At 32.8% G+C, this 16,801-nt stretch overlaps 1 protein-coding gene across 1 annotated transcript in view; it reads right to left on the bottom strand.

The window, feature by feature from the left end:
* Window positions 1-11,133: 11,133 nt before the first annotated feature.
* The window catches only part of LOC140063106 (uncharacterized), a 30,788-nt gene continuing 25,120 nt past the window's right edge, over window positions 11,134-16,801 (bottom strand). The window contains exons 8-13 of the mRNA XM_072109543.1: window positions 16,186-16,783; window positions 14,793-16,005; window positions 14,175-14,624; window positions 12,894-14,084; window positions 12,138-12,683; window positions 11,134-11,169 (exon numbers count right to left, since the gene is read on the bottom strand). Coding sequence (XP_071965644.1) covers window positions 11,134-11,169; window positions 12,138-12,683; window positions 12,894-14,084; window positions 14,175-14,624; window positions 14,793-16,005; window positions 16,186-16,783 — 4,034 coding nt within the window. The remainder of the gene's footprint in view (window positions 11,170-12,137; window positions 12,684-12,893; window positions 14,085-14,174; window positions 14,625-14,792; window positions 16,006-16,185; window positions 16,784-16,801) is intronic.

Below are 16,801 nucleotides of genomic sequence, written 5' to 3'. Positions count from 1 at the left end.
TATCCGATAATTCGATTTGAATGAGATAATTATCGATTAATTTTTCCCGAGTGGAATCGGTTACCCACAGGCAGTTTATCCGTTAATTATCGTTTAATTGTTATCGGTTAATTTGTGGTTGAGGATTTTTGTTTGATTATGATCAAATTAATGATTAATACTCTTAATTTTCAATACGTTTCTGACTATAAAAAAACGCACAAAACGATTACCGTATTACATATGCCGTTGCTCTTTTGAGCATGCTGTGGTTATCTGAATAAACGCGTGCTACATAATAATATAACAAGATATTCCAGTATTTATATCATAAATAAAAATAGGGAGTACAACGTCATTTAGATATAAACTAAAGCCGTTGATCCTTTATCTGTCAGAACTAAGACCATACTATTATTACAGACATCCTAAGTTTCTGTCAATTTGAATAAAACGGTGATAATGACATGTTGGATCTATTGTACATATAGTTAAGCTAACTTTGAAGATCGGGTCTTTTAAGAAGAGGCCGGGGATGTGGATGAGGGGCAGGCTGTAAGGCGGTAATCCATGTAGAATGTGCCCAGCTAATGCTGCTTTTGTACATATACTCTATGTAGTAGGCCTGGTGTGTACCATCACCATCATCAATATAATTAATCGTTGGAATGTTTAGTTATTTTTATTATGAATAATTTACATATTAAAAAAAATAATTATGCATTAACAAATCAACAAAAAATAACAATATACGCCCACAATTACTAGCGTAAATTATTGTCTGAAAATATACGTTACAACAGTACGGAATTTATTAATTTATTTTCTAAATTGTAAAAATAAATTTTACCAAATGAAATATAGTAAAACTCCTCCTTATTCAGTTACACCTTATAAAGAGATACTTTCCAATGAAACGAATGATGGGAAATATCTTTGTTTTAAGAGCTAAGCCCAATTCAGGGGACATCTATATTCAAACTTTGTTGGGTCTTGAAGGTGTGCCCAATTGAGTTCTAAAAATAATGCTGAAAATATAAAATCATGTAGGCCTAAAAAAAAGAAGCAAGTCGATTATTATAGAAATATATAAATTGAGGATGGTAACAAACATTCGCTATTGTTGTTTTTAACATATAAGCACAAAATGTCAAGATGTTATTGATTTATTATGGCTCTAAAAACATAATCCGCCGTCAGAAACAATAAGTACGAAAAGAACGGAATGACGTAACCACGGAACGATGCACACCTGATTTTGAAACGTCAATTTAAATTAGGCCTATTGTTATATTTTACTTATATGGAATATTATAATTGGTTATCCGCACTTGGCGGATAACCCCTTGTTATTGTCAGGATCTTTTTTTTTTTCTTTTTGGTTATCCGCACTTGGCGGATAACCCCTTGTTATTGTCAGGATCTTTTTTTTTTTTTTTTTTTTTTTTTTTTTTTTCTATGTTATTCTTCTTTCTTTCCCCGAATTTTGTTCGCAGCACATCTCTATCTTGTGGCCAACATAAGATTGTATAACTTTGTCATAAGGTTGACCTATAGCTGTAGATGTGCAGCCAAGCTTTTGGACGATTTTGGAGTTGCGCAGTGTAAGTTACGCGCGATTTCATGAATTTCAATGATTGATCATAGAATAAAAACTAAAAGTTGTTTTGTATTGAAACTTTGTGAAAATTTAAGTGAGATCATGCGCAAACTTTTTATGGATTAAAAATGGCATGTTTCACAAAAAGTTACGCGCGCATGCGCGTTTGAAATTTCAAAATGCGAAAAATCAATTTCTAATCAACTTTCTATGCGTTTCATGTCATTTTGAGCATTTCAAAAATTCCCACGCGTGCGCAATTTTTTTACGCGCGCGTGCGCACGTAGCGCAAAAACATCTTTTTTTGCTTGATTTTTGTTTTTTCAGCCTTTTCTAGTAAATTTATGAATTTTCAATCAATTTCGACTGAAAATCACGTCACACGAGCACGTAGAATTGGATAATTTGCGCGTGTTTTTGATGAAAAACTTCAAAAAATCGTCAAAATTAGACCTTTTTTTAAACAGTCATAAATTCTAAACTACGTGGTGAACTTTTTTAAAATTACATATTCTGGAAGTAGATGAGTTGTTTTTCTCGAATCATGCATTGATATGGCTAACCGGACATTGTGACATCATCGTATGGCCACCCGAATATAAAATATAGGATTTTTTTCTCTTTTGTCATAGCTCGTCAAATTTAATAGAGCGCATCTCCACTTATCTGTATTCCATTTCACTCAATTTTTTTATATTGTCTAGATCAATCAATTATCTTTCGCATGATTCACCATTTTTAAAATTGTGATGACGTCATCATGTTCAAATGCGTCAATAACTTTGGTCACTTATTTTCACCTATTCTGCACTGTATGTAGTACGTATACAGTATATAGTGTATACCGTACACACTTAGACGCGACACAAAATAGAGGGCTCACTAACATTTTTTCAATGGCATAATCGTTTTTCTGCGCGCAATATTCTAACTTAGGTGTCATGCGCGTGGGTTTTGCGATGCGGATAACCTAACTCGTCCGTAGTGACGAGTTCAAATCTAGTTTTTTTTTTTTTTTTTCTATGTTATTCTTCTTTCTTTCCCCGAATTTTGTTCGCAGCACATCTCTATCTTGTGGCCAACATAAGATTGTATAACTTTGTCATAAGGTTGACCTATAGCTGTAGATGTGCAGCCAAGCTTTTGGACGATTTTGGAGTTGCGCAGTGTAAGTTACGCGCGATTTCATGAATTTCAATGATTGATCATAGAATAAAAACTAAAAGTTGTTTTGTATTGAAACTTTGTGAAAATTTAAGTGAGATCATGCGCAAACTTTTTATGGATTAAAAATGGCATGTTTCACAAAAAGTTACGCGCGCATGCGCGTTTGAAATTTCAAAATGCGAAAAATCAATTTCTAATCAACTTTCTATGCGTTTCATGTCATTTTGAGCATTTCAAAAATTCCCACGCGTGCGCAATTTTTTTACGCGCGCGTGCGCACGTAGCGCAAAAACATCTTTTTTTGCTTGATTTTTGTTTTTTCAGCCTTTTCTAGTAAATTTATGAATTTTCAATCAATTTCGACTGAAAATCACGTCACACGAGCACGTAGAATTGGATAATTTGCGCGTGTTTTTGATGAAAAACTTCAAAAAATCGTCAAAATTAGACCTTTTTTTAAACAGTCATAAATTCTAAACTACGTGGTGAACTTTTTTAAAATTACATATTCTGGAAGTAGATGAGTTGTTTTTCTCGAATCATGCATTGATATGGCTAACCGGACATTGTGACATCATCGTATGGCCACCCGAATATAAAATATAGGATTTTTTTCTCTTTTGTCATAGCTCGTCAAATTTAATAGAGCGCATCTCCACTTATCTGTATTCCATTTCACTCAATTTTTTTATATTGTCTAGATCAATCAATTATCTTTCGCATGATTCACCATTTTTAAAATTGTGATGACGTCATCATGTTCAAATGCGTCAATAACTTTGGTCACTTATTTTCACCTATTCTGCACTGTATGTAGTACGTATACAGTATATAGTGTATACCGTACACACTTAGACGCGACACAAAATAGAGGGCTCACTAACATTTTTTCAATGGCATAATCGTTTTTCTGCGCGCAATATTCTAACTTAGGTGTCATGCGCGTGGGTTTTGCGATGCGGATAACCTAACTCGTCCGTAGTGACGAGTTCAAATCTAGTTGGTTATCCGCACTTGGCGGATAACCTCTTGTTATTGTCAGGATCTTTTTTTTCTCTTTTTTCTTCTATTTTCTTCTTTCTTTCCACGAATTTTGTTCGCAGCGTATCTCTAATTCTGGCCAACATATGATTGTATAACTTTGTCAAAAGATTGCCCTGTAGCTGTAGATGTGCAAGAAACTTTTTTTTATGAATTTTGAGTCGCGCAGCGTAAGTTACGCGTGATTTTATGAATTTCAATGATTGATCATAGAATAAAAACCAAAAGTCATTTTGTATTCAGACTTGGTGAAAATTTAAGTCATATCATGCGATAACTTTCTATGGAGAGAAAATGGCATGTTTTATAGAAAGTTACGCGCGCACGCGCGTTTAAAATTTCAAAATGCGAAAAATCAATTTCTAATCAACTTTCTACGCGTTTCAGGTCATTTTGAGCATTTCAAAAATTCCCAAGCGTGCGCACTTTTCTTACGCGCGCGTGCGCACGTAGAGCAAAAACATCTTTTTTTTGCTTGGTTTTTGTTTTTCCACCCTTTTCTAGTAAATTTACCAATTTTCAATCAATTTCGACTTAAAATCACGTCATACGAGCACGTAGAATTGAATAATTTGCGCGCGTTTTTGATGAAAAAGTTAAAAAATTCGTGAAAATTATGCCTTTTTAAAAAAAGTCATAGATTCTAAACTACGTGGTGAACTTTTTTAAAATTACACATTCTGAAAGTTGATGAGTTGTAGATATCGAATCATGCATCGATGTAGCTAACAGGACATTGTGACGTCATCGTATGGCCACTCGAATATAAAATATAGGATTTTTTTCTCTTTCGTATAGCTCATCACATTTAATAGAGCGCATCTCCACTTATCCGTATTCCATTGCCCTCCATTTCTTTATATTGTCTAGGTCAATCAATTATCTTTCGCATGATTCACCATTTTAAAAATTGTTATGACGTCATCATGTGCAAAAGCGTCAATAACTTTGGTCACTTATTTTCACCTATTCTGAACTGTAAGTAGTACGTATACAGTTATAGTGTATACCGTATATACTCAGACGTGACGCAAAATTGAGAGCGCACTAACATTTTTTAAATGGCATAATCGTTTTTCTGCGCGCAATATTCTAACGTATGACGTGCACGTGGCCTTTGCGCTGCGGATAACCTAACTCGTACGTAGTGACGAGTTCAAATCTAGTATTTATTTCTTTCTTTCCACGCTTCTCTCCCATTTTTTGTGGGCAGCGTATCTCTAATTCTAGCCAACATAAGATTGTATAACTTTGTCATAAGATTGCCCTGTAGCTGTAGATGTGCAAGAAACTTTTTTTTTCAAATTTCGAGTTGCGCAGCGTAAGTTACGCGCGATTTTACGAATTTCAATGATTGATCATAGATTAAAAACTAAAATTCATTTTGTATTGAAACTTGGTGAACATTTAAGTCATATAATGCGCAAACTTTCTATGGATTAAAAATGGCATGTTTTATTAAAAGTTACGCGCGCACGCGCGTTTAAAATTTCAAAATGCGAAAAATCAATATCTGATCAACTTTCTACGCGTTTCATGTCATTTTGAGCATTTGAAAAATTCCAACGCTTGCGCAATTTTTTTACGCGCACGTGCGCACGTAGCGCAAAAACATCATTTTTTTGCTTGATTTTTGTTTTTCCTGTCTTTTTTAGAAAATTTACCAACTTTCAAACAATTTCGACTTAAAATCACGTCATACGAGCACGTAGAATTAAACAATTTACGCACATTTTTGATGAAAAAGTTCAAAAATTAGTCAAAATTATGCCTTTTTTTAAACAGTCATAAATTCTAAACTACGTGGTGAACTTTTTTGTAATTACATATTCTGGTAGTAGATGAGTTGCAGATATCAAATCATGCATCAATATGGCTAACCGGACATTGTGACGTCATCATATGGCCACTCGAATATAAAATATAGGATTTTTGTCTCTTTCCTCGTAGCTCGTCACATTTAATATAGCGCATCTCCACTTATTTGTATTCCATTTCCCCCCATTTTTTTTATGTTGTCTAGGTCTATCAATTATCTTTCGCACGATTCACCATTTTAAAAATTGTGATGACGTCATCATGTTCAAAAGCGTCAATAACTTTGGTCACTTATTTTCACCTATTCTGCACTGTATGTAGTACGTATACAGTATATAGCGTATACCGTATATACTCAGACGTGACGAAAAATAAAGAGCACGCTGAAATTGTTTCAATTACTTAATCGTTTTTCTGCGCGCAATATTTTAACGTACGACGTGCACGTGGCCTTTGCGCTGCGGATAACCTAACTCGTCCGTAGTGACGAGTTCAAATCTAGTATTTATTTCTTTCTTTCCACACTTCTCTCCCATTTTTTGTGGGCAGCGTATCTCAAATTCTAGCCAACAGAAGATTGTATAACTTTGTCAAAAGATTGCCCGATATCTGTAGATGTGCAAGAAACTTTTTTTTTCAAATTTTGTGTCGCGCAGCGTAAGTTACGTGCGATTTTATGAATTTCAATTATTGATCATAGATTAAAAACAAAAAGTCATTTTGTATTGAAACTTGGTGAAAATTTAAGTCATATAAAGCGCAAACTTTCTGTAGATTAAAAATGGCAGGTTGCACAAAAAGTTACGCGCGCACGCGCGTTTAAAATTTCAAATTGTGAAAAATCAATTTCTAATCAACTTTCTACGCGTTTCAGGTCATTTTGAGCATTTCAAAAATTCCCACGCGTGCGCAAATTTTTTACGCGCGCGTGCGCACGTAGCGCAAATACATCATTTTTTTGCTTGATTTTTGTTTTTCCTGTCTTTTTTAGTAAATTTACCAACTTTCAAACAATTTCGACTTAAAATCACGTCATACGAGCACGTAGAATTAAACAATTTACGCGCATTTTTGATGAAAAAGTTCAAAAATTTGTCAAAATTATGCCTTTTTTTAAACAGTCATAGATTCTAAACTACGTGGTGAACTTTTTTAAAATTACATATTCTGAATGTAGATGAGTTGTAGATATAGAATCATGCATCGATTTGGCTAACCGGACATTGTGACGTCATCGTATGGCTACTCGAATATAAAATATAGGATTTTTGTCTCTTTCTCATAGCTCATCACATTTGATAGAGCGCATCTCCACTTATCCGTATTCCATTTCCCCCCATTTTGTTATATTGTCTAGGCCAATCAATTATCTTTCGCATAATCTACCATTTTTTAAATTGTGATGACGTCATCATGTCCAAAAGCGTCAATAACTTGGGTCCCTTATTTTCACCTATTCTGCACTGTATGTAGTACGTATACTGAATATAGTGTATACCGTATATACTTTGACGTGACACTAACATTTTTTCAATGGCATAATCGTTTTTCTGCACGCAATATTCTAACTTATGTGTCATGCGCGTGGCTTTTGCGCTGCGGATAACCTAACTCGTCCGTAGTGACGAGTTCAAATCTAGTTGGTTATCCGCACTTGGCGGATAACCTCTTGTTATTGTCAGGATCTTTTTTTTTTTCTCTTTTTTTTTCTATTTTCTTCTTTCTTTCCACGAATTTTGTTGGTCGCATATCTCTAATTTTGGGCAACATATGATTGTATAACTTTTTCATAAGATTGATATGTAGCTGTAGATGTGCAAGAAACTTTTATTTTCAAATTTCGAGTCGCGCAGCGTAAGTTACGCGCGATTTTGTGAATTTCAATGATTGATCATAGAATAAAAACTAAAAGTCATTTTGTATTGAAACTTGGTGAAAATTTAAGTCATATCATGCGCAAATTTTCTATGGATTAAAAATAGCATGTTTTACAAAAAGTTACGCGCGCACGCGCGTTTAAAATTTCAAAATGTGAAAAATCAATTTCTAATCAACTTTCTACGCGTTTCATGTCATTTTGAGCATTTCAAAAATTCCCACGCGTGCGCATTTTTTTTACGCGCGCGTGCGCACGTAGGGCAAAAACATCCTTTTTTTGCTTGATTTTTGTTTTTTCAGCCTTTTCTAGTAAATTTATAAATTTTCAATCAATTTCGACTTAAAATCACGTCATACGAGCATGTAGAATTAAACAATTTGCGCGCATTTTTTATGGAAAAGTTCAAAAATTTGTGAAAATTATGCCTTTTTTTAAACAGTCATAGATTCTAAACTACGTGGTGAACTTTTTTATAATTACATATTCTGGTAGAAGATGAGTTGCAGATATCAAATCATGCATCAATATGGCTAACCGGACATTGTGACGTCATCGTATGGCCACTCGAATATAAAATATAGGATTTTTGTCTCTTTCCTCGTAGCTCGTCACATTTAATATAGCGCATCTCCACTTATCCGTATTCCATTTCCCCCCATTTTTATATATTGTTTAGGTCAATCAATTATCTTTCGTATGATTTACCAATTTTAAATGTGTGATGACGTCATCATGTTCAAAAGCGTCAATAACTTTAGTCACTTATTTTCACCTATTCTGCACTGTATGTAGTACGTATACAGTATATAGTGTATACCGTACACACTTAGACGCGACACAAAATAGAGGGCTCACTAACATTTTTTCAATGGCATAATCGTTTTTCTGCGCGCAATATTCTAACTTAGGTGTCATGCGCGTGGGTTTTGCGATGCGGATAACCTAACTCGTCCGTAGTGACGAGTTCAAATCTAGTTGGTTATCCGCACTTGGCGGATAACCCCTTGTTATTGTCAGGATCTTTTTTTTGGTTATCCGCACTTGGCGGATAACCCCTTGTTATTGTCACGATCTTTTTTTTTTTTTTTTTTTTTTTTTTTTTCTTTCTTATTCTTCTTTCTTTCCCAGAATTTTGTTGCGCGTGTATCTCTAAATCTTCTCAACATAACATTGTATAACTTTATCAGAAGATTGACCTCTATTTGAATATGTCGTAATAAGGTTTTCGGTCCCGTCCGAGTTGCGCAGCGTAAGTTACGCACGATTTTGTGAATTTTGCGTATTTACCATAGATCGAAAACCAAAAAACAATTTAAATTGAAACTTGGCAAAACTGTAATTAATATCATGCGCTAACTTTCTGTGGATTAAAAATGGCGCTTTTTAAGGAAAGTTACGCGCGCATGCGCGTTTAAAATTTCAAAATGCGAAAAATCAATTTCTAATCAACTTTCTACGCGTTTCAGGTCCTTTTGAGCATTTCAAAAATTCCCACGCGTGCGCAATTTTTTTACGCGTGCGTGCGCATGTAGCGCAAAAACATTTTTTTTTTGCTTGATTTTTGTTTTTTCAGCCTTTTCTTGTACATTTACAAATTTTCAATCAATTTCGACCTAAAATCACGTCATACGAGCACGTAGAATTGAATAATTTGCGCGAGTTTTTGATGAAAAAGTTCAAAAATTTGTGAAAATTATGCCTTTTTTTAAACAGTCATAGATTGTAAACTACGAGGTGAACTTTTTTTAAATTCCTTATTCTTGAAGGAGATGAGTTGTAGATATCGAATCATGCATCGTTATTGCTAACCGGATATTATGACGTCATCGTATGGCCACCCGAATATAAAATATAGGATTTTTTTCTCTTTCGTCATAGCTCATCACATTTAATAGAGCGCATCTCCACCTATCCGTATTCCATTTCCCACTATTTTTTATATTGTCTAGGTCAATCAATGACCTTTCGCAAGATTTACAATTTTTAAAATGTTTATGACGGCATCATGTGCAAAAGCGTCAATAACTTTGGTCACTTATTTTCACCTATTCTGCACTGTATGTAGTACGTATACAGTATAGTATACTGTTTATTCTTAGACGTGACACAAAATAGAGAGCACACTACAATGTTTTCAATTGCATAATCGTTTTTCTGTTTGCAATATTCTAACGTATGATGTGCACGTGGCGTTTGCGCTGCGGTAAACCTGAATCAAAGTTGTTTATTTTTTTCTTTTTTTTTCTATTCTTCTTTCTTTCCACGAATTTTGTTCGCAACGTATCTCTACTTCTGGTCAACATAAGATTGTATAACTTTGTCATAAGATTGACCTGTAGCTTTATATGTGCAATGATGTTAGAGTCGCGCAGCGTAAGTTACGCGTGATTCTATGGAATTTTATGGTTGCTCATAAATTTTTAAGACAAAATTATTTTTCAATGAAACTTTACGAAAGTTTATTTCATAATATTGTGCAACTTTTGAAATGATAAAAATGGCGTGCTACGCAAAAAATTACGCGAGTACGAGTGAAATTTTAAAATGCGCAAAATTAATTTCTATTTAATTTGCGTACATTTCAGGTCATTTTGTGCGCACAGCTCGTACAAAGTGTAGAAAATGTGTTTTGCAATTGATTTTGTTCTTATGCCTACGTTTTATAGTAGATTTCAATCATTTTCATGAATTTTTATTGCAAATTAACGATGCACGTGCATGTTAAAGTTTAGAAATCGTGTGCTAAAGAATGGGTAATATAATACAAATTTGTGCAAACATATTCCTATTTTTATTCAGTTATAGCTCCTCAGGATGGCAGGTTATCCCATTTATTTTTTATCTATTATGGAAGCTAATGAGTTGTAGATATCAATTAATGTACAATTTGTACCTAAAGGATGTTCTGACGTCACCATATGGCCACTCAAATTTTGAAAATAGATTTTTTTTTCTTTTGTATTAGTTAATCCCATTTAACAGAGCGCATCACGCTAATGCGTTTCAATGTTCTTGACAAATCAATTTTCTTTCACACATTACTTAACAAAGTGACCCATGTGATTAAAACTTATAGAAATGGTTGAATTGTGCATATACAAATTATGTCCATCTGATTTCATGACGTCATCATATGGCCAGTTGAATTTAAATAGTCAGATTTTCATCTATTTCGTAAAACTTAATCGTGTTTAAAATAGAGCGCATCTCAGGTTAACTTGCTCCAATAGATATAACATTTCTGATAAAACTAATATTATCACAGCATGACTGTTAAAAATAATCTTTTATTTCAAGCAAATTGAAGAAAACATACAAATCTGTATAAAATGTTTCGTATACCGGTATTTATATAAGCTTTCATTGGTTATTGCAAATGGTACAAAATTGTCAACATATAGTAGGCTGTTTATACTATACAGTAGTTCATCAACATTTTGGTGATCAGTAACTTTACTTAGTACATTATTACATGGTAATTTGTTAGTTTAGGATTCATTAAACGCATATTTATTGATCTATTTATAGAAGATTCTTATTTTTTAACAATCATTAATATGATTAATAATTTAATCTTTAGTCGCGTTTAGACAATTGTTATGAAAGAGCGAATGACTGCATTAGTGACTGCCTAAGAATCCGGATCCCATTATAATTGAAGAAATGAAACCATTCCACTGAACACCTGAAAACGAAAACAAAATAAATTGATTATTCTTGCAAATGAGTAAATTACTGTATTAGTAATTTCATATGGACCTGCATAGATAGAAAAAAAAACTGAAAGTATGTTTGGACCTAATGAAGTATTGGAAATCGTATAAAACAAAATGTATTTCTTCTTCTGTAAATTGTAACTTTTTATTTTTTACATTACTTGAATACCGGTAGATATTGAAAGATTATTATGTGCACAGATTGCAACATTGCATATTCAAATTCAGAACAATATTTATAATAATATAACTCACATAAAAACAAGATTAAAATGTGTTTACTCACCAGATATTGTTTCTCCTATACAGGAGAATGACATGGGTTGAAGTTACAGATTATTCGCTGCCCCTCTTGCATCGATAATAAATTGATTATTTTTCCAAATGAGAAAATTACTGTATTAGTAATTTCATGTGGACCTGGATAGAAAAAAAAAGAATATAAAAAAACACTTATAAAACTAAAATTATGTATAGACCTAATGAAGTATTGGTAATCGTATAAAACAAAACGTATTTTCTTCTTCTGTGAAATGTAACTTTTTATTTTCAACATTACTTGAATACTGGTAGATATTGAACGATTATTATGTACAGAGATTGCAACATTGCATATTCAAATTCAGAACAATATCTATAATAATATAACTCACATAAAAACAAGATTGAAATGTGTTTAGACACCAGATATCGTTTTTCCTATACAGGAGAATGACATGGGTTGAAGTTACAGATTACTCGCTGCCTCTTGTGCATAGAGGGTCATAATGATTTTCAGCTTGTTTTTATCAAATTGTTTTTTTCAAATTTGTATCCAGTTCTATTTTCAATTCCTAAAAAGTTTTTACAGAAATATAATTCAAATACTTAAAAACCATTGATGCAATTAAAATGTAATTTGAATGGCTTCATGATAGCTATAATAAATTGGAATTACTTCAGCCTGTACTGAATCAAGACCTTTGCTATAAACATGATCAATCAATGTATTGTTTTCAGTTGTAGAACATGTAACATGTTGTTTGTACTCATTCTCTGCCATTAAATTATTCACTCTGGAAGATTGTTTGAAAAGATTTTCATTAAAATCACCCATTACAATACATTTTGTACTCATTTTATGTAACTCTTCCAAATGTTTTCTCAAATTTTCACAGAATTGATTAATATCATAACTTGGGGGTCGATAAATTACTGACACGGCAACAGAAATCGGACTTGTTATTAAAAATGAAACTGCTTCTATATCATTATTACATATGTTTAATCTGCTTGAAGACGTATTCTTCGCATACACTGCAACGCCACCATGAGCCTGATGTTTTATTTTGGAACTGAGATCATTTGTATTAGAATACGAATCATACCTTGCTTGGTGATACAATTTATACGGCTCAATGCGTACGTCAAAAAAATCATCATCCTTTTTTAACCATGTTTCAGTTAGACATATGATATTAGAATTCATAAACAAATCATTACACTGAAGATCAACAAAATGTTGTTTAAGCCCTTGAATGTTATGTAACATTATTGAAAATCTAGAAGCCAAATCATGACCTTGTTTATCACATTGTACGTATGAATCCATATTATTTAAGCACTTCTTTATGTTTGGATCACAATAAATCAGACTAGGTTTAAAATTTTCAATAGTAAGTCCAGTTATTGAAGTAACACGACTGAGGCCTACATATGCTTGACCATGCGTAAAAGTATCTTTAAGGCAAACCACTGCTTTATCCATTGTCATTCCTTGCACTTTATGAACTGTGCATGCATATGCTAATTTGAGAGGAAATTGTTTTCGACTGTATTTTTTCCCCATAGATTCTTTAAACATTTCAATTGCCTGAATACCAATATCATTATTGTCAAATTTTACTTTAATAGATACTGGTTCGGTGTTATGATCAGGTTTGACTATTTCATCAACATGTCCCATACATCCATTCGTTAAGCCTTTTTTAACATCTACATTTTTAATCAACATCACTCTGGCATTAATTGCAATCCACAAATAATTTAATAAACTAGTTTGACGTGAATTCCGAGGTTTGTCACAATTTTTGCTCTGTTTCTTGCTATTTACTACACTATCTTCTGCTTTAATGCATACAATGTCTGTACAGGTTTTGTGCAACATTTTTTTATTCCATTCATCAACTTGTTTGTTGCGTGGGTAAATATGAACAGCATCTTCACATTCTTCGCCTGTTTCACGTGATTTTAGAACTAATAAATCGTTATCAGACAAACAATCATGTTTTTCTTTTGTACGCAATTTGTTTAACAATAAAGCAAATTGTTTATCTTCTTTTTGCCTCATGATTTGATCTAACTGTACTTGCTTAAAGTTATCTATCCACAGTGAACTTTCCAATGTGTCTTTATATAACGAACTGCCCATAACCGGGGGTAACTGATAAAAATCACCAACAGAAATTACTGAAATGTTACCGAATGGACTATCGTTGCGTACTTGTTTTATTTGCCTTAATCGTCCGTGGATATACCAAAGTAACCTTTGATTTACCATTGATATTTCATCTATAATAACAATTTGCAACTGGCCCAATTTATTACGAAGTGCACTTATTTTTTCTTCTCCAAGTGGTTGATACGGAAGTGAAATATTAATCGGGATAGACAAAGCGCTATGAATTGTTTGGCCTTTAATATTATATGCTGCGATTCCTGTAGGAGCTAATTTCAATATTGACAAATCATCGGGATTTTCCATAATTTTTCCAAGAATACGTGTCGCTTCATTATAAATACAGTTTACCAAATGACTTTTTCCTGTACCAGCGCCACCAGTTATGAAAGTGTAAAATGCTTCAGGTTTTTTACCATTAGCTTTATCTAAACACCATTGTCTTGTCTTGTAAAATATATGTTGTTGTTTTTCATTTAAAGATCGAATCATTTTGTTCAATTCTGGTCTTGGAATATTAGATGAATTAGACTCTACTTTAGATGTATGATTTTTTTGAATTCCAAAATCTGGAATGAAAAATTCATCTTCTTCATCATCAACCTCTACATTTGGCTTTGGGTTGTCTAACCTTTCTTTTTCGCTTTCTGGACATAATAAACTCCATGCATCTTCTTGTGGTCCAAATTTTGATAAACATTCCTGTGCTTCTTCAACATCATCAGCACTTTTTTCATATTGTTCCATGTTTCCATGAACTATTGACTTTACCGTTTGTAATTGACAGCCACATAATTTCACACATCCTTTCTCATGAAATTGTTCATACGTTTCAAAATTTGGAGGTTTTAACTGTTCATCTTTTCGAAATGGTAGAAATAACTGAAGTATACTCAAAAAATATTTCTCAGGTGCTGTATCCATTGGAAATCGAGGGTATCTTACTATAGCATTACTAGTTCGTGTTCTTTTTTGGATGAATCCCAACTGTTTTTTTAATTGAAATACATTCTTTTTTTGTTTGTTTCCTTTCATTTCTGATGAACTCAATATTCTATATTCCGAACAAAATTTTGCAAGGCACATTTTATTAAATTCAGAACTATTAGGTCGAGCTTTATATTTGTCGATCTTATTTGGCAACCATGCACTTACATCATCATCTTCTTTGTTTTTAATTACACTTAGTGGTAAACTCATTCTGACAGGATTAGGTCCTACTGGGATAAATTCAACTTTCCTTGAACATTCTTTTAATCTTAAACTACAAACACGATAAATACTTTCTTGTGCAGACACTTCTCGATTATTCATATAAACATTACCAAGTTTTCGCAAACTTTGCCTAGCATCTTCATTGCCTTCTTTTACTTCTGATGCTGCATGATTTAACAGTAAACCCATTTCACGTTCAGATTTTGACATATATCCTATAACGTAAATTATACATGCATATACATTTGTAATATATTGAATATCCATATTTGCATTCCATGCTCTCAATAAGGAAGGATTATATTGATTTACCCACACATCTTGAGGGTTTCTCTTTATAACAATTTTTTCCTCAGTAGCTACACAATTATTTGCTTTCTCAAATGCACTCTGTGTAATACCTAAATTTTGGAAAAGTTCTATTGCATTTTTATATGTTTCTTCATTAGTCACAGCATCTTTTACTGAGGTTAACAGCTCCATTGCTTGTTTATTTTCATCATTATCATCATTGTCTTTATCCACAATTGTAGGTCTCATAACAAATGTATTTCCAGAAGGTTGTCTGGGAAAGTTAAATCTGCAATTTGTTCCCTTTTTTTTACATGATTTAGAATGTCTTTTACTGTGAATTTGCACACTTTTAACAATTTCATTCAGTTCACGATCTACAGTTTCACATGGCACAGCACAAGAAATATATTTATCGACAAAATTAATAACTTCGTTATCTTTATCTGTACCAAAAATAGGAGCATTTTCAACCCATACTAACATATGAACATGTGGACTTCCTCTCATTTGAAATTCAATTCGATAAAAATAATCTACGACTTTACCAATAGGCTGTGCTTCAGACAAAATTACATTTTTCAAAAAAGTATGAAAGCGTTTATCAAACATTCTGGCAACAGTCACTGGATTTGATTTCAACAAATTACATTTATCTGCCCATTCTAATTCTTCAATGTTTCTTTGGTCTCCAGACTGACTTAGCAATGTCGTCATTATTTCTTTCCAACGGAAATCAGCACTTGAGAATGAAAGAAAGAATGTTGGTTTTCCAATCTGTCTAACCATTGCTATTATATCTTTTTGTGTAGCTTGCCAGTACGGTGGAGTTCCACGAATTTGTTTTAGAAATTTATAACCCCTATCAGATTTTAAAATCTCCTGAATTTTGGTAACATTTTTTAAATCGGATACAGTAACTTTGCTAAAATCATCTTTTTTACTTGACCCTTTTCGCAATGCAATGGAAATACTTGATAAAATTTGTTGAAGTTCATATAAAGATTGAGCATAAAATATGAATTCTGTATTTTGTGCAAACCTGTTATCTGTATGCATTAATCTATTGTGAAAATAACGTCCAAGTGTTATTTTAACATCTCTCGTATCATGGAATGTTGGTTGGCCTGTTGGAAATAACACTGGAAATGATTTTGCTTCATTGCTTTTATTACTTAACAATGCAATAGGACTATTATTTTCACATGGTGCACAACAAATTATGTCATTAAAATATTCATCAACCAAATTTTGTCGCCTGTCAACAGGTTGAAGACTTGTATCAAAGGTAACACCACATAATCGGTCTTCTATTTCTTCTTCTTTTTCTTCTTCTTCATTGTTTTCATTTTCATTAGTAGTTTCCCTTTCGATGTTATCTTCAGATAAATAATTGTGCCATTCTTCATTAATAGCTATATCAAAATAGCACTTGTTATGATCCTGTAAATATCTAAGAGCTTGAATAACATTGGCAGTGTTAACAAATTTATATTTGTAATAACCTTTGTAAGACAACTTTCGCTTCAATTTTACAGATATTAATTGATCATCAACCTGTGGTCTAGGAAGCATTTTTACAGTTTCAATAGTATTTGAAGGTACACATACAACAGGTCCATGTATTCCATTCTGTCCACCTTTAGGTAAATTCATTA

Source organism: Antedon mediterranea, chromosome 11 (genome assembly GCF_964355755.1).
Source record: "Antedon mediterranea chromosome 11, ecAntMedi1.1, whole genome shotgun sequence".
NCBI lineage: Eukaryota > Metazoa > Echinodermata > Crinoidea > Comatulida > Antedonidae > Antedon > Antedon mediterranea.
Note: the sequence above shows the minus strand (reverse complement) of the source record. Positions and strands in the feature narration are given on the sequence as shown.